This window comes from Aspergillus ibericus (assembly GCF_003184845.1).
Source record: "Aspergillus ibericus CBS 121593 unplaced genomic scaffold BO80scaffold_27, whole genome shotgun sequence".
In the NCBI taxonomy this organism is placed as follows: domain Eukaryota; kingdom Fungi; phylum Ascomycota; class Eurotiomycetes; order Eurotiales; family Aspergillaceae; genus Aspergillus; species Aspergillus ibericus.
The window spans coordinates 183912-206577 of NW_020292125.1; the positions used below are offsets into that span (position 1 = coordinate 183912).

General features: G+C 50.0%; 7 protein-coding genes across 7 annotated transcripts; 3 read left to right on the forward strand and 4 right to left on the reverse strand.

Annotated features, from left to right (window-relative positions):
- Nucleotides 1-817: 817 nt before the first annotated feature.
- BO80DRAFT_120230 (uncharacterized protein) lies at nucleotides 818-1700 on the forward strand. The gene is made up of 4 exons (XM_025713483.1): nucleotides 818-918; nucleotides 978-1177; nucleotides 1229-1508; nucleotides 1572-1700. Exons 2-3 carry the CDS (start codon nucleotides 1025-1027, stop codon nucleotides 1493-1495), a joined length of 420 nt encoding a protein of 139 aa, XP_025573966.1. The 5' UTR covers nucleotides 818-918; nucleotides 978-1024; the 3' UTR covers nucleotides 1496-1508; nucleotides 1572-1700.
- BO80DRAFT_120255 (uncharacterized protein) lies at nucleotides 1390-2445 on the reverse strand. The gene is made up of 4 exons (XM_025713484.1): nucleotides 2025-2445; nucleotides 1901-1978; nucleotides 1812-1847; nucleotides 1390-1754 (listed from the first exon to the last, which is right to left on the reverse strand). The coding sequence occupies exons 1-4, from the start codon at nucleotides 2389-2391 to the stop codon at nucleotides 1588-1590; spliced, it is 648 nt and encodes a 215-aa protein (XP_025573967.1). The 5' UTR covers nucleotides 2392-2445; the 3' UTR covers nucleotides 1390-1587.
- A 1942-nt stretch (nucleotides 2446-4387) lies between these two features.
- BO80DRAFT_409860 (MFS transporter) lies at nucleotides 4388-6345 on the forward strand (the record flags this gene model as incomplete). Its single annotated transcript, XM_025717901.1, has 9 exons — nucleotides 4388-4508; nucleotides 4552-4688; nucleotides 4733-4815; nucleotides 4859-4956; nucleotides 5000-5120; nucleotides 5162-5540; nucleotides 5584-5714; nucleotides 5756-6083; nucleotides 6127-6345. The coding sequence occupies 9 exons, from the start codon at nucleotides 4388-4390 to the stop codon at nucleotides 6343-6345; spliced, it is 1617 nt and encodes a 538-aa protein (XP_025573968.1).
- On the reverse strand, nucleotides 6310-7023 carry BO80DRAFT_120262 (Dabb family protein). Its single transcript, XM_025713485.1, has 3 exons — nucleotides 6857-7023; nucleotides 6692-6802; nucleotides 6310-6611 (listed from the first exon to the last, which is right to left on the reverse strand). The coding sequence occupies exons 1-3, from the start codon at nucleotides 6917-6919 to the stop codon at nucleotides 6456-6458; spliced, it is 330 nt and encodes a 109-aa protein (XP_025573969.1). The 5' UTR covers nucleotides 6920-7023; the 3' UTR covers nucleotides 6310-6455.
- A 240-nt stretch (nucleotides 7024-7263) lies between these two features.
- Nucleotides 7264-9668, forward strand: BO80DRAFT_426324 (Zn(II)2Cys6 transcription factor). Its single transcript, XM_025719738.1, has 4 exons — nucleotides 7264-7915; nucleotides 7963-8595; nucleotides 8641-8909; nucleotides 8968-9668. Exons 1-4 carry the CDS (start codon nucleotides 7703-7705, stop codon nucleotides 9467-9469), a joined length of 1617 nt encoding a protein of 538 aa, XP_025573970.1. The 5' UTR covers nucleotides 7264-7702; the 3' UTR covers nucleotides 9470-9668.
- A 7373-nt stretch (nucleotides 9669-17041) lies between these two features.
- Nucleotides 17042-19108, reverse strand: BO80DRAFT_446291 (transcription factor domain-containing protein; the record flags this gene model as incomplete). The annotated part of the gene is made up of 8 exons (XM_025721547.1): nucleotides 17042-17085; nucleotides 17129-17673; nucleotides 17722-17978; nucleotides 18025-18075; nucleotides 18122-18160; nucleotides 18206-18737; nucleotides 18792-18975; nucleotides 19027-19108. 8 exons carry the CDS (start codon nucleotides 19106-19108, stop codon nucleotides 17042-17044), a joined length of 1734 nt encoding a protein of 577 aa, XP_025573971.1.
- An 886-nt stretch (nucleotides 19109-19994) lies between these two features.
- BO80DRAFT_494644 (cytochrome P450) lies at nucleotides 19995-22054 on the reverse strand. Its single transcript, XM_025723893.1, has 4 exons — nucleotides 21634-22054; nucleotides 21054-21581; nucleotides 20980-21009; nucleotides 19995-20950 (listed from the first exon to the last, which is right to left on the reverse strand). The coding sequence occupies exons 1-4, from the start codon at nucleotides 21688-21690 to the stop codon at nucleotides 20138-20140; spliced, it is 1428 nt and encodes a 475-aa protein (XP_025573972.1). The 5' UTR covers nucleotides 21691-22054; the 3' UTR covers nucleotides 19995-20137.
- Nucleotides 22055-22666: the final 612 nt, after the last annotated feature.

A 22666-nucleotide genomic window follows, 5' to 3' on the forward strand; every position in this document is an offset into this window, starting at 1 on the left:
ATCCTTCATGAGTCCAAGTTGCACAACAAAATTTATACTTGACAAGAGGGTCAATACGGCCCAAACAACAAAGCCCAGTACTAGCCATTATACATGAGCGAGATAGGTTACTTGCTTGGAGAGAAATTGCATCAAACGAACCCAAGATCCAATGCATGAAATGCCTGCATCATGCGCTGTCGGCACGGTTATTGGATCAGGATCACTTCTTCTCCATGCGAATTCCGCCTTTGTCTGGGGCGCATCTATGTTACGCTGATGCTCGGATTTGGTGGATGGGGATAGGGTCACAAAATTATTGCGCACCTGCGCACCCGGGGAGGGCAGCTGCAGTCAGCACGGACACAAAGGGCCATCCATTGGGTGCCTTGAATCGGGTGGACTTCTGAAAATGCTCCGTACAGTTCTCGTCATTAGGTCTTGCCGACCCTGTCGTATTGCGGGGCTTTCCGATAGTAAGGAGTGAGAAATGTGTGAGGAATAATATTGGAAACTGTCGGAAAACGGTCTGGAAACGAGCAGGATACTGTCAGGAAACTGTCGGAAAGGCGGCAGGCGGTTGCACGATGCCCACTCAAACTGAACTTTATATCAACCAATATGATTTGCTTTAATGCCTTTATGATTACCGCGCTGAGGCTAGGCGAACCAAATGAAATGAGATAAAAGAACATGTGAAACAGTATGCCTATGCGCCCTTGAGGCTGTCCCGTGGCTGTATATTCATCCGAAATGGAAGAATACTATTGCCGACCTGCCGGACGGCTGCCCAATATTTAGTCATCAGGCGATCAAGATCACATAACTAACATGACCCCGCCAAACAAACTACTTCGTCTCTCAACGTGGAGTCCCTCCGCAATGGTGTGCGAAGACCTCCTGCATCTCCCCTTGAAGCCAGCTTATTTTGAGGGAAAGGTTTGTTTGTTTTACCTATCCAGATGATTGTCGCCATCTAATATCCATTTCCAAAACAGCCTTTATGCGCTTTGCACGCATCTTGGCACTCCTATTCTTATGATATATGGACATCCCTGCGTTGTACCCATTATCGGATTCCGGACACGCTCTATTGACTTCTCAGAATACAACAATAATGTCCTTCGGAAGTCAAGTCAAGTCAGTTGACCCGCTGTCTCCGAGCGACGAAGAATTGGAGAGGGTAGCCTGTGAATTGGTTCGGTTCGTCTGAAGAGAGCGTAGCAAAAAAATGCTAATGATTTATTAGGTTTCGAAGGGCGTAGTAATCGAAAAAAGTGTGTCTCATCCTAAGTCCTTCACAACAGCAGACAAGTCGGTATGCGCTGTTCTAGTACATAGGAGGGGAGCAGAGGGGGCTGTGAGAGTCACAGGGCCTGGGACTCCGCATCCTATTCCAAACGTGATTACAGGACCTAGTGAAAACGGCTGGGATATTATTGCAGTAAAAGAAGGCCAAACATGCATGTTCTTCGGTAACCCGACAGTCCGGTTTTTTAAAGTTAAACAGGAATGACCTCTTCAATGCTGTTAGTGCTGCATGACATATTGAATGAAAACTGTGGCCAGGGGCTGAGAAAATTCGACCCTAGCCATCGACTCTGCAGATCAATCGAGGGAAATGCTAATAGAAGGCAAAGGGTCCCCGGATAAGGGACATTCCATTTGGACGATCTTGTCCAATTCCTGATTTTCTTGGAAGAAGTTAACGAGGTCCCTGACACGGAGGTCTAACGATATAGAGCCGTGGCGTGGACCTGACGGAGGATGGGGTGCTGTGTTTGTGGTTTGTAAGTATCCAACGACACGATTCGCCACGGGCACTTACTTACCAATGACCAAAGTCTGAGAATGGGAACCACTGCCAACTTTATGATGTTAGTGTAGCCCAGTGAAACAACCTATAGAGGATGCGAATCACCTGATAGATTCGTTGAAATTTTTAAATTCTTGGATTGGAAAGTATCCGTGGCTCTTTCTACATGAACAAGGGACAAGTCTATGCCCGTTAAATGTAGAATTATAAGTGGAAAGAGCCAACCAACCATCAACATACTTTCGACCGATGTAATCCAAAGTGCTATTCCACAAGTCTTCCTTCCTTTTAACAATCTCGAAAGGCAAGTCCAACTGGACCTGATCCTTCAATATTTTGATTGCATGTTTCCCAAGACCAACAATACACAAGACCACCATGGCATATCCGCGATGTTCGCATAAGTCCTTGATTTTAGATAGAAAAGCATGGTACATCCTGTGCTCATCTAGCGCTGTAAGCAGCACAGTAAAACCTTCCCGCACTCTCTTTTCTTCGTGCGGCTTGAGACCTCCGCGGCGTTGAATTTTGCTAGAGGACTTTGCAAGATTATTGAGGGCATCAGGTAAGGACAACCCCCTGTTCCTTGATGCCATATCTCAGAATCGGCGTCGTTGGAATGGCTGTACGTGATGATGTTGCCAGGAAACCGTCAGGAAGTTGTAAGGTACTGTCCAGGAGATGTAAGGAAACTGTCCTTTATCAGTGAGGAAAGTGCGGGGAACAGGCTGAGGCCAGAGCGCTACATTTGCGTTTCGGCGCTTAACCTCCTCATCTGGAAGAATATCCTGAGCGGCCAATCACCGGTCCTCTTTGGGTAAAGAACAACATAAGATTGAGCTGTATTCATACCACTTGAGGAACACTGGAAGCCAATGTGACATTGGGCTGGATACAGAAGGACAGACAGATTCGAGACGACTGGGATAGGCTTGTGGAAAATTGCAGAAGGGGGGATGTGGCTTCTACAATTATCTCGGACCTGGCTGTATTAATACTGTCTCTCCAGCTGTAGTCTTTTGGGACTATGTACTCCAGGAGCTAGTTGACAGAAAGCCAGGTGCTTTGATCGGTATTGAAGTGGGCCTTGCCTGTTAGAAATCCAGGGCAGTGGAATTAGCATTGCCTCTCAATCCACATGCGACATTAAAACGCGAGAACAAAAGGCCCTCAAAACCGAGGCGAAACATGATCTGAAGCCGACTATTATCGAAGCTTTGGAATCGCATCTTAACATAAGAGATTGGTACCCATACATAGCGACCGTGTGCCCACGAAATCGATCATCTGCCTTTCATCTTTCAGTACCAGAGCCTAAGGATCACCCTCCCACACGCTCTTCGCCGCAAAATCTCGCGCGCTCTGCTTCATACTGTGACAATTGGCTTGTCTACAGATGTTCCGCGCTATAGACATTATCAGCTCAAGCCGGGTGATTTTTCCATCACGCTAGAGCATGTCAGTTACCGATCTCCCAATTCCATGCGCGACTGGAAGTCAGTAGTCGGCATATACAACGAGTCTATCCGGATCTATGTTGCAGAGGATGGTGGGCGTGATGTATTCGCCCTGGGAAGACCTTTTGTCAAATATAGCCTTGTAGATCACACACCAGAGATCGAATATTCGTCCGCCGATGCCAATGCGTCGAAGCAATTTATACTGCCAAGAACGTGATCGGAAATACCAGAGTGCTGGAGATATACTTTGCTAGCAAGGTATTGACTCCCTAGTGCCTTTTTATTGTACCCTTGATACTTAAGTACATTGCCTAAGATACGCGGCCGCCAAGTGCTTATCAAAGAAAGACTCCTAGGCACTGCGTTGCATGACCAGATCTCTCAAAATGTCAAAAGCAGTTGTTCAAAGAGCAGGTCCATGCGATACCACGACGGATGTATACGATTAAGCCTCATAGAGGAGTGATGGTCCATGACGGGAGTACAATCGTCGCCGTGTTCTACACTGACAATTTTTGGTATGGGTGTATCATTACTTCCATCTTCAATATGTGCCTGGCCGAGCGTCAGATGTGAATCCTGAGTTGTAAAACTAGCGACCAACTCTTCCTAGGTAATCTCTTTCGGATAATGTGAAACCTATATGGACCTTGTCCCTATGGAGCTACCTTTATAGTGGAGGCGAATCTGGTCTCAGAGGAGGCCATTCTCAGCATCTTTCAGTCGTGAGTTGAAACGAGGTGAGGGCTCACTAAAGTACACTACCTTAGAGGGGTGACTAGCGCTAGGCAACCACTCGCTGCTGGGAATTACAGGTGGAAATGTGGCCATTTATGGTTTTGGCAGCTGTCAATTTCGGCGTTGAATTCCCATATCCTCACATTTTAGACACTGATTGCAGATCACGCTAGCGGGGTAGCCTAGCGTATCCTTCCAATTACGATCATTAGAACGAGTAACTAGTTAGTTATCTCTAGGTCTGTGATGAGTCATATTATTGGTGCAGTGGTGATAAGGCACCCAGCGTAGTGCTGCCTGAAAAGCACGCGATGTCGGCCTTCAATTCTTCACTCTTCATTCTTCATCCCACAATGCTTACCATCTAGCTATATCGTCACTTCTTTTGAGCATCATGCCCGCTAGTGAAACTACCCAGCTACTGACGAGTTCTGAAGATGGACAATCCTCCGATCACAGAGAAACTAGTATACAAAGCAGCCGAACAAAACTGGCCATTTTCATTGCCTACCTAGGTATTTATCTCCAATACAGAAGTAACCACTGCTAAGGATATAGGTGCCTTTTTAGCAAGCTCGGATGAATCCCTCGTTATTGCGACCTACGATATCATCGCCTCCGAGTTCCACGAGTTATCCAAGGGTTCATGGCTGGTCACGGGATATAACCTCGGCTATTGTGTTTCGTTGCCGGTGGTGAGTCTATAGGATCAGTGGTCCGTGCCGTCTAACACATACAGTATGGTACTCTTGCCGATACGTGTGGGCGCAAAACGTCTATGCTTCTGGGATATCTTCTCTTTGCACTGGGATGTCTCATATGGTGTGTACTCACATCTGGTTCTGGAGGATGCTAACTTGAACAGCTCCACCAGCGATTCCATGCCTCAATTGATAGCAGGCAGGGTCATTAGTGGGGCCGGTTCTTCGGGAATGGTGGTCATGATTTCTATATTGATTACAGGTGAGATACTCCTGTTTGGCTGATAGACAAGCTGACCCTATAGATTTGGCCGCTCCAAGCGATGTCGCATTGTTGCGTAGCTACACCAACGTGGTGAACATGATCGGACGAGGAGTCGGAGCTCCACTGGGAAGCATGATGGTGAATTATTTGGGTTGGAGATGGTACGACACCCATTGTGATCCCTACGTTGCTAATAGGATAGGGCATTCGCCGGTCGGTTACCTCTCATCCTACTCTGTTTGCTTCTGTCCCGGGTGCAGTTCCCCACAAGACACAAAGAGTCTGGCTCTGCTGCAGAGGCATCCAACATCGAGAACGTCAAGCGCCTGGATTATTTTGGCATTGCTAGCTTCGCAGCTGCGGTTGTCACCCTGCTGCTGGCGTTGACGGCAGCTGGAACAGTAGACGGAAAGTCATCCACCGTGTATGCCTTGCTAGGGGTGTGCGTATTTGCTACTGTGGTGTTCGTCTGTCATGAGTGTCTCTGGGCGACGAAACCGTTGGTTCCTTTGCGACTGGTCACCCAGGGTGTTGGGCAGTACTGGCTGGTACAGGTGGTGCTCTTCAGCGGACGAAATGGGGTTAGTCGTCCTCTTTCTGTATAGTACCGTACTGACCAGACAGGTCATCGCCACAATTACCCAGTACATGACGCAGGTAAAAACAGTCCCCGAAGAGAGGGCGACTTTGTTCCTCGTTCTCTGCACCATGGCTCTGGCAGGCGGTTCGATCATCTCAGGGTTCTCAATCAAACGGTGAGTCGATCCCTCTCGAGCGAACTATGCTAATCTCATAGGACCAAACGCTACAAAAAGATGAGTATCATCTCTGCTGTGGTCAGCATCATCTCCTCCACTCTGCTCTTCTTCTCGTGGCATTTTGATCGCCCGGTATGGGAATCCCTCCTCGTTATCCCCATGAGCACGCCCATCGGCATCATCATCTCGGGGGAGTTTATTGGCATGACGACTCGGGCACCGCAGGAGGATCTCGCTGCGTGCGTGGGAGCATACTATTTGAGTCAACAGTTGGGGGTCATTCTCGGCGCGTCGGTCGCACCGCTCCTCGTTCGAACAGGGTTCATGCATGATATTGCGGGACGATTTGGGGAGAGGACTCAGGAGGTGTGTATCCCAACCTATGTTGATATCCTTACTAATGAGACAGATTGTGCGACACGTGCTCAGCGACTCCAAATATATTGACACCCTACCGGCAGGTATGCAGGCGGTCGTCCGATCAAGTCTGCAGTACGGATATCAGTTTATTCCTGGTGAGTGCGATCCCAATAGACATGATGCAGCTAACGAGACAGTATTCGCCACGGTGACTGCGGCGGTGTGTCTGCCGAGCTGGATCCTGACACGCGAGGAGCGGGTGGATTAATTTGTGAGTATATTATCCGGACAAAAGGTGGACCAGAAGGCTAGCATCAAATGATTTCACTGTCGCTGCATCTATATACATGTCATCAATGATCATGATCATCACAAGGATTAGAAAACACCCTCGGTGAAATCCACCACTTGAGCCTTTTCAATCAAACCATCGATCGACTTGACGAAGCCCAGATGTGCCGGGTCTTTGGTGAGATAATACTCGCGGTCCTCGTTGTTCTCAAGCTCCATCACAAAAACATGGGTGATGCCATTCTATGCAGCCGTTAGCCTCTTGATCCCATGGAACCGTTGTTGACGTTCCACCCAATCCGGACATTCGTCAGGTCACGTACATGCATTCCTTCCGGCGAGTCCTGCTTGCCTGCCTTGAAGGACTTGATGTAAGGCTGCTGCGTAGTAGGATGCAGACACTTATCTTTCAGGGAGACGAGGTGGGCGCATATCTGGAGGGATGGATGGTTAGGACGGCGGGTGAGGAGTGACGTAATCGGACTCACCTCCTGGACTTTTTCAGGAGCAACCGAGGACTTGAATTGGAATTGGACGATATGCGTGATCATTGTGAAATAAAGTTTCGGGAGATTAACTGATTATTTGTTGATCAATAATTGGTTGGGGGTGTTGGGAGATGGTGATGGTGACGGTGACACTGACAGTGACGGTGATGGTGATGGTGATGGTGTGGTGGTGACCAAGTGGCGGGCGGGGAATGGTTCAGCCAGGATTTGTCACCTGTGCATCTGCCTGTATAATGAACCAATGATTCCTTCAGATGAATGCGGCAAATTGAACCGACTGCGGACAATTAATCCACCGCGTCTCATCTGAGTCCACGCGGTCGGGGACCTCCTGCAGTCGGGGTCTGCACTCGGTCGGCGTCGGGATCCTCCTGAACGCCGCACTTCCAGAGCGCCACAAATTCCCCACCCATTCTCCCTGGCTGGTCGGATGGTCCCCGACTGCGAACTCACGGACAATCCATTGTGGAACACTTTTGGATGATCTGGAGATTGCCAGGATCACCCGTTGAAATGAACCCCGATACATGCAGCCACACATCCGGATCCGCATTGTCGGGTCAGTAGTCGGGGAGCACTAGATGCCACCTGCAGCATCTCGCAGGATGGCTTTATTCGGGGCTCTAGATCGGCCTTCTCGGGGGGCTGCCTGTGGTCCCCTGAAACACGTCTGGTCGCCGCGGTTATACATGCACGCTGTCAGACCCCAGATGATCAGGACATGTGTGGTCCCCGATCGGGGATCTCGGCCTGTGTGAGACTCGATGAGATCAGATTAAATACAAATATCCTCCACACCCGTTACACTGTCATCCATTCCTCATCATGGTCGACCAAAAGCCTTCTCCGCTGGCATGTGTGCCGTGTCGTCGTCGTCATCTGAAATGCGATGCTCAGATGCCGGTTTGCACCCGCTGCTACAATACCAACAATGATTGTCGCTATGTGCGTTCGCGTCGGGGGCTGCGGAATCGATCCAGCCCGGATACGGGGGATCTCGACTTTACTAGCTGGCTGAATGGGGCGATCGATATAGATGTATTCTCCTCTTTGTCGATCATATTGGATGATGCTAATGAAAGCAGCCAGATTTTCTCGAGCTGCCAGACCTCGACGTCAGTGTCGACATTCACTCCGAGTCTATTCCATCACCAGGGTATATTGCAGCAGTTGTAGATTCGGAGCCACTGGCCCATGATGCCATGATTCAGTTGTATTACCACCACTTTCATCGCTCGCATCCGATTCTTTTGCCCCGGCGAAGTCTGGCCTCGCCACTCTGCCAGCAGGTTCCAGCTTACATTCCACACATTATGCGCTACATTGGTAGCCACTACTATCATCATCCGGGATTCAGCGATTCTTTTCATGCACCCGCCTACACGGCTCTGTCTGCCCCGAACGATGAGTTTAAAGTCCAGGGACTGCTTCTCTTGTCCATCATTGAACACTCTTATGGAGCTGAAGAGAAAGCACGGAAGCTCCTTCATGAAGCCATCCAGCTGGCATGTCGTCTCGGGATGAACAGCACCTCTTTCGCACGAGCCCACTCCCGCGGCAGCCCTATCCTGGAAGAGAGCTGGCGACGGACGTACTGGGAGCTCGTAGTAGTGGAGGGGATCATGTCCGCCATCGGCGGAGGCGGCATCATGTCCAGTCCTAAATGGATCAACCATGACATGCAGCTACCGTGTGATGAAAACGCCTACAACTCTGAAGTGAGTCCCCCACCACCCCCTTCACATACAAACTAACACCACCAGCAAACCCTCCAACAACCCCCCAGCCTATCCACCCTCCCCGACCCCGACACACACCACATCTCCTCTTTCACCCACCGCATCCTCGCAACCCAGAACCTCCGCGCCGTCCTACAAATCACCCAATCCCTCGACCCAGACACCGAATTCCAAACCGAGACGCTAGATGCCCGACTCGCCACCTCCCTCATGCGCCTCCCTTCCTCCCTCCCCGACCACGACACCTCCACCGTCGACGAAATGATCTTCCAAACATTAATGATCACTTACCTGTATGCCCCCTCCCCAACCACCCACTCACTCAATCCACCAACCTAACACAAAGCATAGAAGCAGAATCTACCTCCACCACCCACACTCCACAATCCGTCTCTCAGCCTACCACGCCACCACCATCAGCACCTCTGCAATCCTCCCACCATCAACCTCCTGCACTCGATTCCACACACAACCTAACCCCCACTACCCCCAACACCAACAACCCAGACCCCACAACACAAGCACGCACACGCAGAAACTCCTCCGCGCCGCAGACCTCCTCTCTAACCTCGCCACCCTCCCTAGCTCCGTCATATCCCGCACCCCGTTTTTCACTTGTGGGTTGGCAATCGCTGTTGTGGTGCATGTTGCTGCGTTGGTGGAGCGGGGCTCTCCGTTATTGAGGAGTGCTGCGGAGAGTAGTAGTGGTGGTAGGGAGAGAGAAAGAGATAAGGATGATTCCCTGAAAGCGAGGATCGAGTTGGGGGTTGGAGCACTGCAGGTTCTGGGGAGGGTGTGGCCGCTTGCGAGACGGGTGAGGGGGGAGATGGTGGAGATGTATCGGTGTCGGTAGTTTTACTCCCTGTTCTTAATTATTTACGAGGAAAGCAAGGGGAAGGAGTTAGGGTGGGTGGTGAGTTCACGGCTAGGTGAGTGGTTGGTTGGGTGGTGGTGGGTAGGTGGTATGATGAATGATGTGCTATGAAGTCGATGAAATAGATTTGTATAATTTGCATTTGGCTTCTAGGGTAAGCGTAATAATTGCTAGTAGACTGTGTTTAATGCTATTGCTATTGCTAACCCTATCTATACCATCATTATAACAATTCAATGCATAATCATAGTCAGAACTACATCCATCTCCATAACCACAGAATATCAACACGTATAGAAATCCACATCAAGACAGCCAAATACACCCCAGCCCGAAACAATAATACACCCTATATCTTCCCACACACTCAACCCTCCACATCAACGCATCTCAACGCACCAAATCAACCGTGTCTTCCCTGTCCATCACACGAACAATCATATCCATTCTCATAACCATGCCCACATGACCAGACGGAAGCACCACACCCATGAAGTAATTCCAATCGTCGATCACCTCACACAGCATATAAGCCGCCGTACAACCCAACGGAGCTATGAATCTGTCCTTCGATGTATTCCATATTCCATATTTCATATTCCATATTCCATGTATCCATACCCATCTCCCGAAACGGACATCAAAGAGAAAATAGGAGGATAGGAGAGGAGAAGAGAAGAGAGAAGAACGGGAAGGGTTATCCTTGCGCGTATGCCTTGCTCACACAACCCAGAAGAACCACCCCATCCGCCGACTGTAACCAACAGTAACTAAATCATGAACATAGCCAAAGATATATACGACACTGCGCTTTTCCTCCCCCTCTGGTTCCTACTCCTCTTCTCTTCTCGTATCTTCTCTTTTGTGCTATTCGTTTAGCCGATGTGGCTTGTCTTGACCTGTCTTGACCTGGCTTGATCTGATCTGATTCGATTGCTCTGCTCTTTGGTTTGATACTTCGATTATCGCGATTATTCAGACCAATTTCGTATAATTCCACCCACGCAACACCACACAGATAACCATCTCCAGGTCTAATGGAGTGGAGTATATTAACGACACCATATTTTTTCTCTTCTCCCGTTGAAGGAGAAAGCCTGAAGGGTAGGGAGAAGGAGGACGGGGAAGAGGAACGTCCCGTAGATCAAGGATAGAAAATCTAATCTTGAGAGTACCGATAAACGGTGCGTCAGGTTCCATAAGGGTATGGTGAAAGATGTAGCATGTAAAATGCAGCATGCAACATCCAGCAGAAGTCTGTTTTGGACATTGGTATGGACATCGGGGAGAGATGGGTGAAGTGCTCGCCATGTTGACGGGGGAGGCATTTCTGATTATTGTCCGTGCATTTGGGGATGTATTGCGACAGTGCTGTGCAACGGGTTGCTTTCGATTTGATTCGATATGAATGATATATAGAAAGAGCACCGACGAATAGTGAGGAGGATGGATTGTGGAAGTGGAAGAGAGAGAGGAAGATGGGTATCAGATTGATAATCCAACGTGTCACTCGTATAGAGCATGTATAAGCCGTGGCAATGCAAGAGGTGTAATAAACAGGCTCAGCAGATGCAGGCATGCTGGTCCAGTCGCGCAGGTCTCACTGGCTTGAGACTGTCGTCTAGGTATGTTGTAGTATAGACGGAGCATTGTGGACTTGCCCCGGTGACTTAGTTCATAGAAGAAGTATGGAAGTCTTCTTGATCTGAAGATGTTGGCAAGTTCACGTATTAGCGGATCTTTATAAGGTGCATTGTGAGTCGACTCCAGGAAGAAGCTTGGATTGGTCATGTAGATTCCCCTTAACATGAGAATATCATGTAGTTGTTGCCGGATTGACACGATATTGAGATATAGCAGTGTGGTCGTGAGGTATTGGCTTTATAAGCAAGATCCTGGTCGGTGGGTCGTGGTCTCCCTTATCAGTCTGTCTGAGATGGCGAGATGATTCCATCTGATTGTTCAATCGTCTCCCGCATACCCTTGTCGGTCCTGTCAGAGCGATGGATTCGTTTGATAGTTGGTTCCCGTAGACACCGTCGAGTAGGGCGCCGATGCAGTCCGTAGATGTTGGCTGAATGTAGTTGGAAAGCCATCACTGTTGGTGTATCCTCGACATTGTAGCGGTATTTCTTCCTAAAGATAATTTGGTATAAGATGGCTCGTGGATCATACACTTGATCTTTCTTTCCTGGTGGCTGCGGCTATATAGGTAATGCGTCGCTGGGATAATGACTTGACTTAGACCACGTTGGTCCATTCGCACGAAAACACTCATGATCTTAAGAAATAGATCACTTGGTCTAGTTTGATCATGCCCAGCCTGCGATTGTATTCACGTCGGAATCTCTCGAAGCCAAGGCTTTTGCTCGCCATTTCACATTAGGACAGGCAGCCCCTGAAGCTGCCATTGGCAATGGATATGGATGTCAATCGTATTGACTAACACCCACAACCCGACCACCCAGTGCTTGCGTGGTACTTCTGACCTCAGAATATTTCCATGGGCGTGGAACGCCGGATGGGGAGTCTTTCTCTTGGATCATTCATCCCAGTATCGATACTGCTTCTGACTTGTCAAGATTTAGGCTGGCTTAAGTTTGCCCACCGCTGTTTTGGCATGCGTGTCACTCGAATACTAAGGTAGTACTGCGAGAATGACCTCAAAACCAACACTCAGTTGGTAACTAGTTAGTTGCCGCCGAGCACAATATTGCAACCACGGTGCTCTCATTTGCTCGGTCCCAATCCAATGTTAATAGCTTTGAGCGTCGCGTGTCTGATGCCTGCCAGCTTCCTCTGGGGATATTTGCTTTCTCCCTCACGTCTGTAGCTGCTGTCGAAAATGGGTGTATCTGCAGGTTGAACATCGAAGGTCGGTTACCATATCACTGACGGACTGCACCGTGGGTATTAATCCATAGCGCTTCTCTTCAAACCACCAAGGAAATAAAGCGGGCAAGCTAGCGGGCTAACGTTTATAACCGGCTAACTCCATGCCCTCGGCGTATATCGAAGTCGAACGAGCTGGAATATTTCATGTAGTCTTTCGTTTCCTGTTTCTTGCTCGACCTCGCCTTGTTCTTGAGCAAACGGGTATGCTCTCCGGTGTGTCAGGGGGATTTTCATTTGCTCTGAGCCAGAACACCATGCGGACGTTCGTAGACCGAGTTGATAGCAAACCACCCGACTAGAAGGATTTTTCTCAGCCAGGTGATCCAATCTGAGATACATGACAGGACCCAGGGATGAACTCGACGTCACCACTTTGTTGCCACAAAAGAAGTAGAAATGTAAACCGTGTGCGGAACAGTGGTCTATGGGAATGAGCATGAAGATGTGGTATGGCATCGCAACTGAACAGAATCGATGATCAAACAAGGTAGCCAGCTCTGAGGCCTTGTCACCCAAGGCATGATGCCTAGGATCGTAAGTCTCTCGGTGACAGGCGTCATTAATCAACAGTCACCCCTAGAAGGACATAGCCAGGGGTCATGACCGAGGCTTCGTTTCACAAGGCCACCCAATAGTGACAGACGAACATGATTGTCTTTCAGGCATCTTGGAAGACACAATGTCAATAATATCCTCCCGGATGTAGCGCCTGGGGAAGGACATCCCATGTTTTCGATCACATTTCGCTCTTGGCGTTTTGCCTTTCCTTCTCTTTCCTGTTCGAAATTGTCCACCTTCCTCGGCCATTTCCGGGAAGAGCAAAACTCGAATCGTTCATTGACTCGGTATGTGAGAAAGTCTACACGACCACAGGCTGACGCCTGACTTTCCAGATACAAAGTTTGAGACAAGAGTTGTCCTGGATATCTGTGAGCGTCTCCTCCACCAGAAGGACTGCTCGAGGGGCAATGGTACAACCGTTCGCTGTGGCTTTGCTCGGTTCTTTCTGACGACAGTTGCAGCAGAAACTGCTCATTCCAGCGTCGACGTCAGAACCACCAAACGGCCATAGCAGATATAGCTCGTCGTGGTTCTTCAGTCGGCGCTGAATCCAGGTTTTGTCGTCGGCTTGGTCAATGTCCTCCAGGTATAAAGTCCAGACTATCGCAGTGCCCTGAAGCCCCAAATACTCACAAATTTGGAATGGGAGATAAGGATATTCGGAAATATCAAGTGAAGGGTGAAGAGAGCAATACGTGGTGGCCTACGAAGGGGCCCAGGAACCGCCAATAATATGACGAGACAAGAGATGGATTGGCGAGGTGACAATGCCTCACTGTTCTTGTATGTTTGGCTGGTGTTGATGAAGACACATAGGGCAAAACATGCCCAATACTCGGAATGAGGCGATGAAACACAAGCCTCAAACCGCCATTGATGGTGGGTTCGATCGTAGCAGACAGCAGGGGAGTGCTAGAGACTGCAGTTCCAGACTCTCCCAGGGCACCAGATTGACCGGGATTCCAATATAGTTGCACATGCTGTTTATGATAGGTTCTCGCATGTATCGTCGTTCATGTGGGTATTGGCAGTCGCACGGCTCCTTCATCCGGCAAAAACACGCATGATGCATGCCGGAGTGCCTTGACCATATGTTGGTGGATGTTGTAGTTTGACCAAGGGACCAAGGGTATATGCCATTGTAATGGCTTTTAAGCAAGTCTGTTGGTATCTCATATTATTGCCATCATGCATGATCCATCCACATGGTGTTCGACATGCTTCATCTGGCACATCTCCTAAAGCTTGTTATCGCCTTGGAAACATCGCTTTTGGTTGTCTGTGTCGATAGTACTTCCAAGCCCGCCATCGTCGGTGAGGAACCCCCTGATCGGCGACAGTTACTGTGTGGGCCACCGCGCGATTGCCACAATCTGCCATTCCATGAGGTGAGTGGCTTGTCCGCCTGTCCAGTGAATTTGAAGTCTGCATAAGTCGCCAGAGCATCCCTCGGACTTGGTGCCCGGGCAGCCATTACCCGAAGGGCTTCGTTCATGCTCTGGTCGGCGACGGTGGCTTCAGCGAGCCTCCCCTTCCATTGCAGAGCCAGGTTGTGGCATTTGTCGCACGATACCTCGTATCGACGGCTCCGCCATAATGCGCTACCTACCCCAATCATCCACCGTCGTCGCGGGTTTGTAGGTGTTTTTCAGCAATAATGTTGAACCGACAGATGATTCTCCTTTACCGAGAACGTGGTTGATCTTGGATTCTGGTCCATTAGGTGCCATGACTGGACTGCTATTATTCGTAGGCAGTCCCACATCAGCCGCAGTTTAACTGATAAACATACGTCACTGAAAGAGGGCTTTCGTACATCAAACGCAGAGTAGAAATCTCTTTGTTGCTGGTGAAGGTTGCATGCACAGGACGCTGATATCAATCCGAGGACAGGCAGGGAGTAAGTGGAATAGAACCCTGGAATTGGATGAACAGTTCTGGCTCGAGCTTGTAGAGTATAGAGAGAAAGACCATATGAGATCTAGCAGATGTGTTACAGTTAGCATATTACTTCTTGTAGACAGCGATAGGCAATCGAACATACACATGATGCGGTTGTTTGGTGACAGTATAAAAGGGACGAGGATGAAAGCTGTCTTTGTCAGCGCGTTCCATGACTTCTTAGGCCATGAGCTTACCAAACACACTAAGTCAGTGTTCTCTTCATTGTCATTTCCAGCACCAGAATGTGCAACTGGTAGTTAGAAGCCATGGTTGCTGGGTTCCGTTCCCGGTAGATCAAGACCAAACGAGCTTTGAGTATGAGTATGGCTGAACGGTAGTTCGTATGATCCGGAGCTGATCTTCATAGCATTTGGTGGGACTGTCACCCACTGAAGCGAACATGTTCATGCTTTGAAATTGGCCTCTGTTTGAACACCTAGTAAAGGTGGAATCACTACCAATTTGGTTTGCTTTTCCGGTCATCAACATCATTAGAGCCCATGACAGAACACCACTAATGCGAGGTGGGCTCTTTCGATGAAGGTTTCCCGTCGGTTGGACTCGATAGAGTAGATTTGTGATACAGTGGTCTGATCGAAGCTCTATGAACATACTCATCGTGGTCGCTATAGCTGATCTGGTGAAGCCGATGTAGCTGATTCTTGAGTGGACCTTGAGCTGAGGGGTGTTATGAGCAACTGCTCGACAACGGCGGTACTGCCATGTAGTCGAGGAAGGCCTCCCTTGCTGCGCTGCAGTTTCCTCCTCAGCCTGGTACACTATCACAGGACAGACACGTCATTGCCGGATGTCGTTGTTCAGCATCCAATTTACGAGGCCGTATTCCAGTGTCACATGAGTTCCTTCATCATCGATTCAAATTTCCAGGTGTGAAGTTGCCATTGCGATCTTTGGACGGTATCGCTCGATGTCGTTGTCGTCGCGACAATACCACATGCACTGGTGTATGGAGATGGACAACGGATGCTGGTCAGCGCCGAACCATGCTTTCGCATGCTGACAATGGCGTAGATGGTTATATGTGTTGTTCTTGCGAGCTGCAACGATCAAAGTGTCAACTGACAGAGACCCCCAAGCTCAAGCTGCTCGATAGCAGAGAGCTCTCATCTTAGGCATTGGCATACTCCGTCAGTTGTGCTCAGATAAAGTCCAGCAGGGTGACACGAAATCAAATGGAAGGCCTGAGCCCGCAAGGCCCAACTCCACGTCCCGAGGAACATGATCGAGAGATTGTTATGGCAGGAGTCGAGGGGGTTTGGCTTTATTCTCTGTAGATAGTAACTGAATGTTAGCTTTCTGTTAACATTATTAAGAGGCATATTAGGCTCACTACTAGCTGGAGACTTCACATGACTAATTTCACGTTATAAGTGAGCGTTAGACCTTTGATTAAAAAGCACATTTCATTCGAGGTAAGAGAGAGAGGTAACAGAGGCAGCTTATTTATGACGCCAGCGTAATGAGTGGAAAGATAAGCGAAGACTAAATTCAAGTGAGGATGCTTCAAGACAATATATTGGCAGAAGGCTGACCATCTCTAGCTGGGCTCAGTGCAGTAGCATAATCGCTGACATGTCCAGAGTGTCTTGTAGTTTCTTGAAGGGAGGAGTAAGTTCATGGATGATGAGAGAGATAGGTGGCATGGAGGGGATCGTGACACTTATATACCCCACTTTCGCGGGAAAAACAGATTGTGTGATCGTACGTGAATCCTTTATTTCACAGGCATGAGAAGATTTTGTTCCCGTCACAGTTGATCTGGACTTTTCTACGGGAAATTCACGTGGTTTTTGATGCGTGAACACGCCACGGGAAGTCCATAGAAGTCCGTTAATGAGGCAATTCACGTGTTCGGACGCACCTTTTTCGGATCCATTACTGTCTTTACTTATCCCACGAATGGGAGAGTCCATACAATCCTGATTTTATGGTAGTTGGGAATCTAGCGAGTCAATTGCTGGTTCTATAAAGTCTGAGAGCACGTTCCTGGCATCATGGCATAATGGATATTCAATTCGTCGTAAAATGAGGGTACATCAGCAAGCTGTTCTTCGTGAATCGCAATCACGCGATCAAGGAAGAGTCTACAGCCAGACACTATATGACCTTCACTCAGGAGCTTCATTTTCGTCAATCTCTACTAAATTCACGTTCTATTGCCTGCACCATCTCGTCTACTAGCGTCAGCTTCATTCAACCAGAAAGTGGAGCACATACCTCGCATTCCTTGGATGGCTTCAAAAGCAATTGCATGGTTTGCTAAGAACTTGGCCACTATGCGCAAGCTCTGCTCCAGCTCTTGCCTTAACCCTGCTAAAGGAATATCTCTTGCGTCCAAGTCCGACTCCTTCATGTTTGTCACAAATGGCCTTGTTTTGCAACTCAGCGTCAACATCGTGTAGCCTGCCTGCATGGCACAGCTCATCAACGTTGGCATAGCCCGAGGAACCTCATAATTCTGGTATATGTACGGCAAGGTCGTGGGGGAAGCATCGTTGGTTGGGTTCGGAAATGGAAGGCTATCCAGCAATGTCACAACATTCATGGCTGCATGGACACAGATCACAGAGGACATGTGTGCAGAGAACGGAAACTGAATTCCAAATTCCTGTATAGATGCTGGTCGCTGTTGCGAACCGGCGTCACCAGTACCAGATGGGTTTACATCACTGTTTGCACTGGGCACGGGGTGCAGAGCGGGCTGCTCAGAAAACACCGGGACGTCTTGAAAAGCGCAGTAGCGGTGCAGTTTGATCCGCGCGCTGAGCCATCAGCGTAGCCCAACACAAGGCCAGTAGGGATAAGCCTACCTGTGTAATTTAACTTCCGTAAATGATCGCAGAGCATTCGCAGCCACTGATTCCACGCAGTTGGGGCGTGGGTGCAGGGATGATGATAACTTATCTCGACACTCAAACAGCAGCGAAGTGATATGAGCATCGAGCTCAGTCATCCGCTTCGGGATCCAAGACACGTCTCCTTTGCTCCGGATAGCATCGTCGAGATCAACGGCAAATATACCAGCGTCATATAAAGCCTGTTGGGCTTCAACACGTATTTTTGTATCCTGTGAAGCATTAGCACGATCCTTTGGACCGATGGGGCTAACCAACCTTTGGATAGGGCGTTACAAAACCAGGATCATACACATTGAATGATGCGGGCTGCAAATTAGCCATACTCAATCTAGTCGATAGACGTCTCACTCACCATTCCAGTCACGGTTGCCAGATGACTTGCGGCCATATACTGCAAAATTAGCACCGTATGCATCGGAAAGGATGTGGAACCAACCGTAAACCACCATGACCTACGCCGGGCCACCGCATATTGATCATCTTCCAGCGACTCATGCAGTCCAATCTTTACAGCCATCCTCAGAGCTTCATTCACTAACCTAGCCGTGTTCTCCATGTTGCCCCGCTGGCCATACTCATAGAATCCCAGGATCGATAGTGCGATAACGCCTTCCAAGCACACGGGCACCTTGGGATGAAAGGATCGCCGGCCGATTCTATCCCTCAAGGAGCCTTCGAACGCACCGGAGGACTGTAGTGGTTCATAGTCCTTCGCAACGACCGCGTACGCAGCCTCGGCAAATCGAAGCGAGACCTCCCTCCGTATCTTCACATATTCTGGTCGAGACGGTTCCTTCACGTCCTTGTGGGGAACCAGTGACACCATGGCCGAGATAGCCAGCGCAAGCGGGCTCGTTGGCTCGAAGCCATCCGCACCCAGCAGTACTGGATTATGGGAGACGGGAAGGCGCTCGGGTGGAGGTAAGATTGGATAATATGGATGGATAAATATATAGTATGCATCCAGTCTGCACCCATATCAGATAAGTGGGATGGAAGACATGTTGGTACGCCCAACTTACATGTCCTCGTTGCTCCCGTATAGCTGAACCGTGTTGGCCCGTGGAGTGTGCAACCCCCCGTCTGTCTCGGCTGGGTTCCGGGCGAAGACCGAATCGAAAATCGTCTCGATTTCTGCGATTGGCATTCCGACGTTGCGCAGTCCAGCACCCGGACCACACATTCGAGCTAACTTCTGCATCCATTCTGATGTCGACCGTTAGCATATTTGCAGTTGGTCGTTGGAAAGATACGTACCATTTCCATCGACGGTTGATGCCCCCGCAGAGGGGGCTCCTTTTGTTAGAGGCCCATCTTGAGCCGTTGGCGGATTTGACATGACCTTGGCATCTATACACGGGCTGAGTCTAGCTGGCTGCTTTGGAGCCCCTTTCTTAGCAGTGCATATATAGGCGTAGGTGCACGAGCGATTCCTGACAAAATAGCCAGAACACACTTGGGGACCCGAGCCCGAGGAACGGCGGCCGCCCCCACGGCTGTCACGTAACCATCAGTCAAGGTTCGGCCCAAACCACTGCAGAATCCTCCGGATAATCCTCGTCCCGGTCTCACCGTGAAGACTAGTCCTCCTCGAGAAGCAGATCCTCCATAGGTACTCCGTTGTAGTAGATAGATCGGTAGGAGGGACCTACCAAGCGTGATTGCAGCGCCCCCGTTTCAACTTCCTAGCGTCGATCGGGGAGGGCATGCTGCTCCTATCGTTCATCACTATCAAAACACTCGCAGATGTGTGGGGACATTCTTTACAGCCATCTTCATCTTGGCCAGCAGGACGAGGTTTTATCGTGGCGAGCTGGGCGCTGCAAATCCCGGCGCATGGGCGAATCCCGGGCCAGAGGTGAAGCCGGGAGGAGGAGAGGGGAAGCGAAGCGAAGCACTACGGCTATCTTGGCACCAATGCCTCGTCCAATCAAGTCCGCGGGCCATTGTGATCAAAGGTACGCCGCAGGTCTCGGAAACTACTAGCAGTCAGAGGTACTGCCCTGGTCCCTCCATCCAGAAGTTGAGATGCCAGATTCGGGGGCGAGAGCCGGCGATTCAGACAAAGGTTGCACCCATTTAGGCGGGCGGTGGAGCCGGCCAGACCCCGTGGATCCGGAGATCGGCCCTCTCGTTGGCGGATATTCCTTTCGCTTCGGCCGAAGCTGCAGCTCGACCCACGGTACCTCGAGGTACCTACCCCTCTGCTCTCTTCTCCCCTCTTCCTCTGTTCCTCTATCGACTCTGCACGCTCACCGTGGCGAACTGACCCCTTTCTACCCCTACGCGCATCGATAGTCACTACTCACTACGAACCGAAGGCGAAATTCGACGCAGAAGGAACCAATATCACATGGCACAATTACCGTTATGCCTGCATTATTTCACACCGATGCCCCGATGGCGCAATCAGAACATAGTTCTCCGGCTTCATGCTCTCCCACGTCGCGCTGGGCGCCAACCGTACCCCCCGACATTCCCGGAAGAACTCAGCGACCGCGAGACGAAGTTCCATCCAGGCCAGATGGATCCCAAGGCAGCCTCGTGATCCATGTCCAAAGGGAGAAAACGCCTGTCGTGCTGCGTCCGAGTCACGCTCATCCCCAGGCAGCCATCGAGTCGCATCGAAGGTCTCCGGATCCGGATACAGGGTCTCGTCGCGATGGACTGTGTAACTTTGCGTGCTGACCGTCACATCCTGGGGCACATGATATCCGCAGAAGATCCCTCCGCCATTCAGGACACGGCGAGGCAACGAGCCTGGGGCTGCTCCGTAGAGTCTCAGGGTCTCCATGAGGACAGCATTCAATATCGGCAGCTCCTCCAGCGCAGCGTCATTGTAGGTTGGGTCCAAGCTACTGACTTCCTCTTCTAGATCGTGCTGGAGCATCGGCTGCGACAGCACTGCCCATACTAGGTACGTCAGCGTAACTGCCGTGGTATCCGAGCCAGCCACGATCAAGTTGCCAGCTTCAGTTATCACATCCTCCTCAGTAAGCGTTCCACTTTCTTTATCCGACTCAGCGAGCATCCCGGTGAAGACATTTCGGGTGGAGATGCTATTCGTTCGGCTGTTGGAAACCGCACGCCTTCCATACTCGGAAAGATAGTCGCTGGAGCGAAACATGGCCTGGAAGGAGGGATGCGGAATATATCGCCCTATGAATCCCACAATGGGCAGCTCTACATTGATCCCCCACCCTTCATCACGGACTCTAGGGCGTCAATGTATTTGGTTCTCTATCAATTAGCCTAGTATGGGTACGCGCGAGTGATTGACTCACCCTTCCAAGTTGAAGCATGCCGAATGACTCGCCGAACATCAAGTCTCCGCTGACATCGGTGGCGAAAAAGGTCCACCATTTCAGCAGGTCGGATTTTCGGGTGGCCAACAACTCCCCTCGCATCTGTGACACAGATAACTGGGCCTTTGCCCTCACCACTGGTTCCCACGTCCATCGCAACTCGGACTTTGCAAACGGGCGCGCAAGTAACTTCCTCCGTGCAGCATGTTCCTTGGGGTCGCGCATGGCGAATATTCCTGGCTTCCGGTCAAAAGTGGCTTCCTGATACCACGGCGTTTTCAAGTATTGCGACCCAGTACGATGGATGTCCTTAAACTCCGGCAGTGACGAGATAGACACCTCATCCGGGGCGATGCGGACCACGGGTCCATCTCTCTGATGAAGATTGTGGATGAAGTAGATGCGCCTCCCCGTGATGATCGATATCTTGAGCGGCAGTCTCGTTGCCCTCGTGTACAATGGCCCGGGTATATGACGAAGGGGAGACCTGAGCAACTTGTAGGCCAACTACAGAGATCAGTCATAGCTCATCACGTCATGCAGGACGATGGCAGGTTACCTGTAGAACCCATATTGCCACGCCAGTCGCAATGCATATCGCAAATTGTCGTTCCATATTGTGATTGCTCGAGTGTGAAAGAGCGGTTTCAAGCACGATGGAAAAAGGAATATCGCTCGCTAGCGCTTCGGGTCAGCGTGTGGTTCTTATTATAGATGATCGGGTCATCATTCGCTCTACTCCGTACGCTCAGCTGCACGTCGATATCCACCGCAGGATGCAGCTGTCATAATCCTACGTGGACCTCTAGGGCGGGCTACTGCCTGTGAATAGCCAGCGCGGCTAGCTAGCAACGACTGGGATTCTCGGCCACAAGGCTCAGGATGCGCACCACTTATAGCTAGTTGGCTGAGATAAGTGTGCCAGGTGAGATATTGGCATGTTGATATTATATTACCGTGCGCAGGTGAACGAAGAGACCAATGACAGAGCGGCTGTATCAGGAAGCACGTCATCAAACTGGGCTGGGCCTTGGAATTCTGTTTATATCATGTGCTACCAGTCGAGTTGACTACTATAAGCAGGGATCCAGTCTAGCTTCTGATCAGATATTAGCGTGGGCCAAGCCAGCCCCCTGAGATAATCTAGCGCCATACCCACAAACACACGTGTCCGATCGACAGCGGCTGAGAAACCCTTTCAAGCATCTTTTCACCTCTTATCGCGTTTGCGCTTTTAAATCATTGAGATACCTTCAACCTGATCGGGCAATGAGAATGCCAGCTTATGGCACGCGCATGACCAGCGCACAAAGCATCCACCGCACATGTCTAGACCGAATGGTTCGGGGTGGCTCAGCCTTGTGGGCCGTAATATGGAGGAGGCCTGATCCTTTGCCAATTCCTCCTATTATTGCGTCCCATCTCACTAATCACGCTCAATAAGCTGATCTTTTCATTAAATCGAGGACAGCCCAGCTGACCGCAATTTCATGAGGTCCTGAGAGAGCTGGAAGGATGTCCAGTTGATTTAACCCCGCTCATCCTCTTCTGTCAAGCAAGAATATCTCCAATGTTCTATGATTTGCTTTCTA

Excerpts from the sequence above, each read along its gene's own strand:
- BO80DRAFT_120230 (XM_025713483.1), top strand. The coding sequence starts at position 1,025 with ATGGACATCCCTGCGTTGTACCCATTATCGGATTCCGGACACGCTCTA. Across the intron at positions 1,178-1,228 it reads AGAGGGTAGCCTGTGAATTG|GTTTCGAAGGGCGTAGTAAT; the intron begins GTTCGGTTCGTC and ends ATGATTTATTAG.
- BO80DRAFT_120255 (XM_025713484.1), bottom strand. The coding sequence starts at position 2,391 with ATGGCATCAAGGAACAGGGGGTTGTCCTTACCTGATGCCCTCAATAAT. Across the intron at positions 1,979-2,024 it reads CGGTCGAAAGTATGTTGATG|ACTTGTCCCTTGTTCATGTA; the intron begins GTTGGTTGGCTC and ends TAACGGGCATAG. Across the intron at positions 1,755-1,811 it reads TTCTCAGACTTTGGTCATTG|CACCCCATCCTCCGTCAGGT; the intron begins GTAAGTAAGTGC and ends CCACAAACACAG.
- BO80DRAFT_120262 (XM_025713485.1), bottom strand. The coding sequence starts at position 6,919 with ATGATCACGCATATCGTCCAATTCCAATTCAAGTCCTCGGTTGCTCCT. Across the intron at positions 6,803-6,856 it reads CTCCTGAAAAAGTCCAGGAG|ATATGCGCCCACCTCGTCTC; the intron begins GTGAGTCCGATT and ends CCATCCCTCCAG. Across the intron at positions 6,612-6,691 it reads ACTCGCCGGAAGGAATGCAT|AATGGCATCACCCATGTTTT; the intron begins GTACGTGACCTG and ends ACGGCTGCATAG.
- BO80DRAFT_426324 (XM_025719738.1), top strand. The coding sequence starts at position 7,703 with ATGGTCGACCAAAAGCCTTCTCCGCTGGCATGTGTGCCGTGTCGTCGT. Across the intron at positions 7,916-7,962 it reads ATGGGGCGATCGATATAGAT|CCAGATTTTCTCGAGCTGCC; the intron begins GTATTCTCCTCT and ends TAATGAAAGCAG. Across the intron at positions 8,596-8,640 it reads AAAACGCCTACAACTCTGAA|CAAACCCTCCAACAACCCCC; the intron begins GTGAGTCCCCCA and ends TAACACCACCAG.
- BO80DRAFT_494644 (XM_025723893.1), bottom strand. The coding sequence starts at position 21,690 with ATGGAACGACAATTTGCGATATGCATTGCGACTGGCGTGGCAATATGG. Across the intron at positions 21,582-21,633 it reads TGGCAATATGGGTTCTACAG|TTGGCCTACAAGTTGCTCAG; the intron begins GTAACCTGCCAT and ends TGATCTCTGTAG. Across the intron at positions 21,010-21,053 it reads GCATGCTTCAACTTGGAAGG|AGAACCAAATACATTGACGC; the intron begins GTGAGTCAATCA and ends GCTAATTGATAG.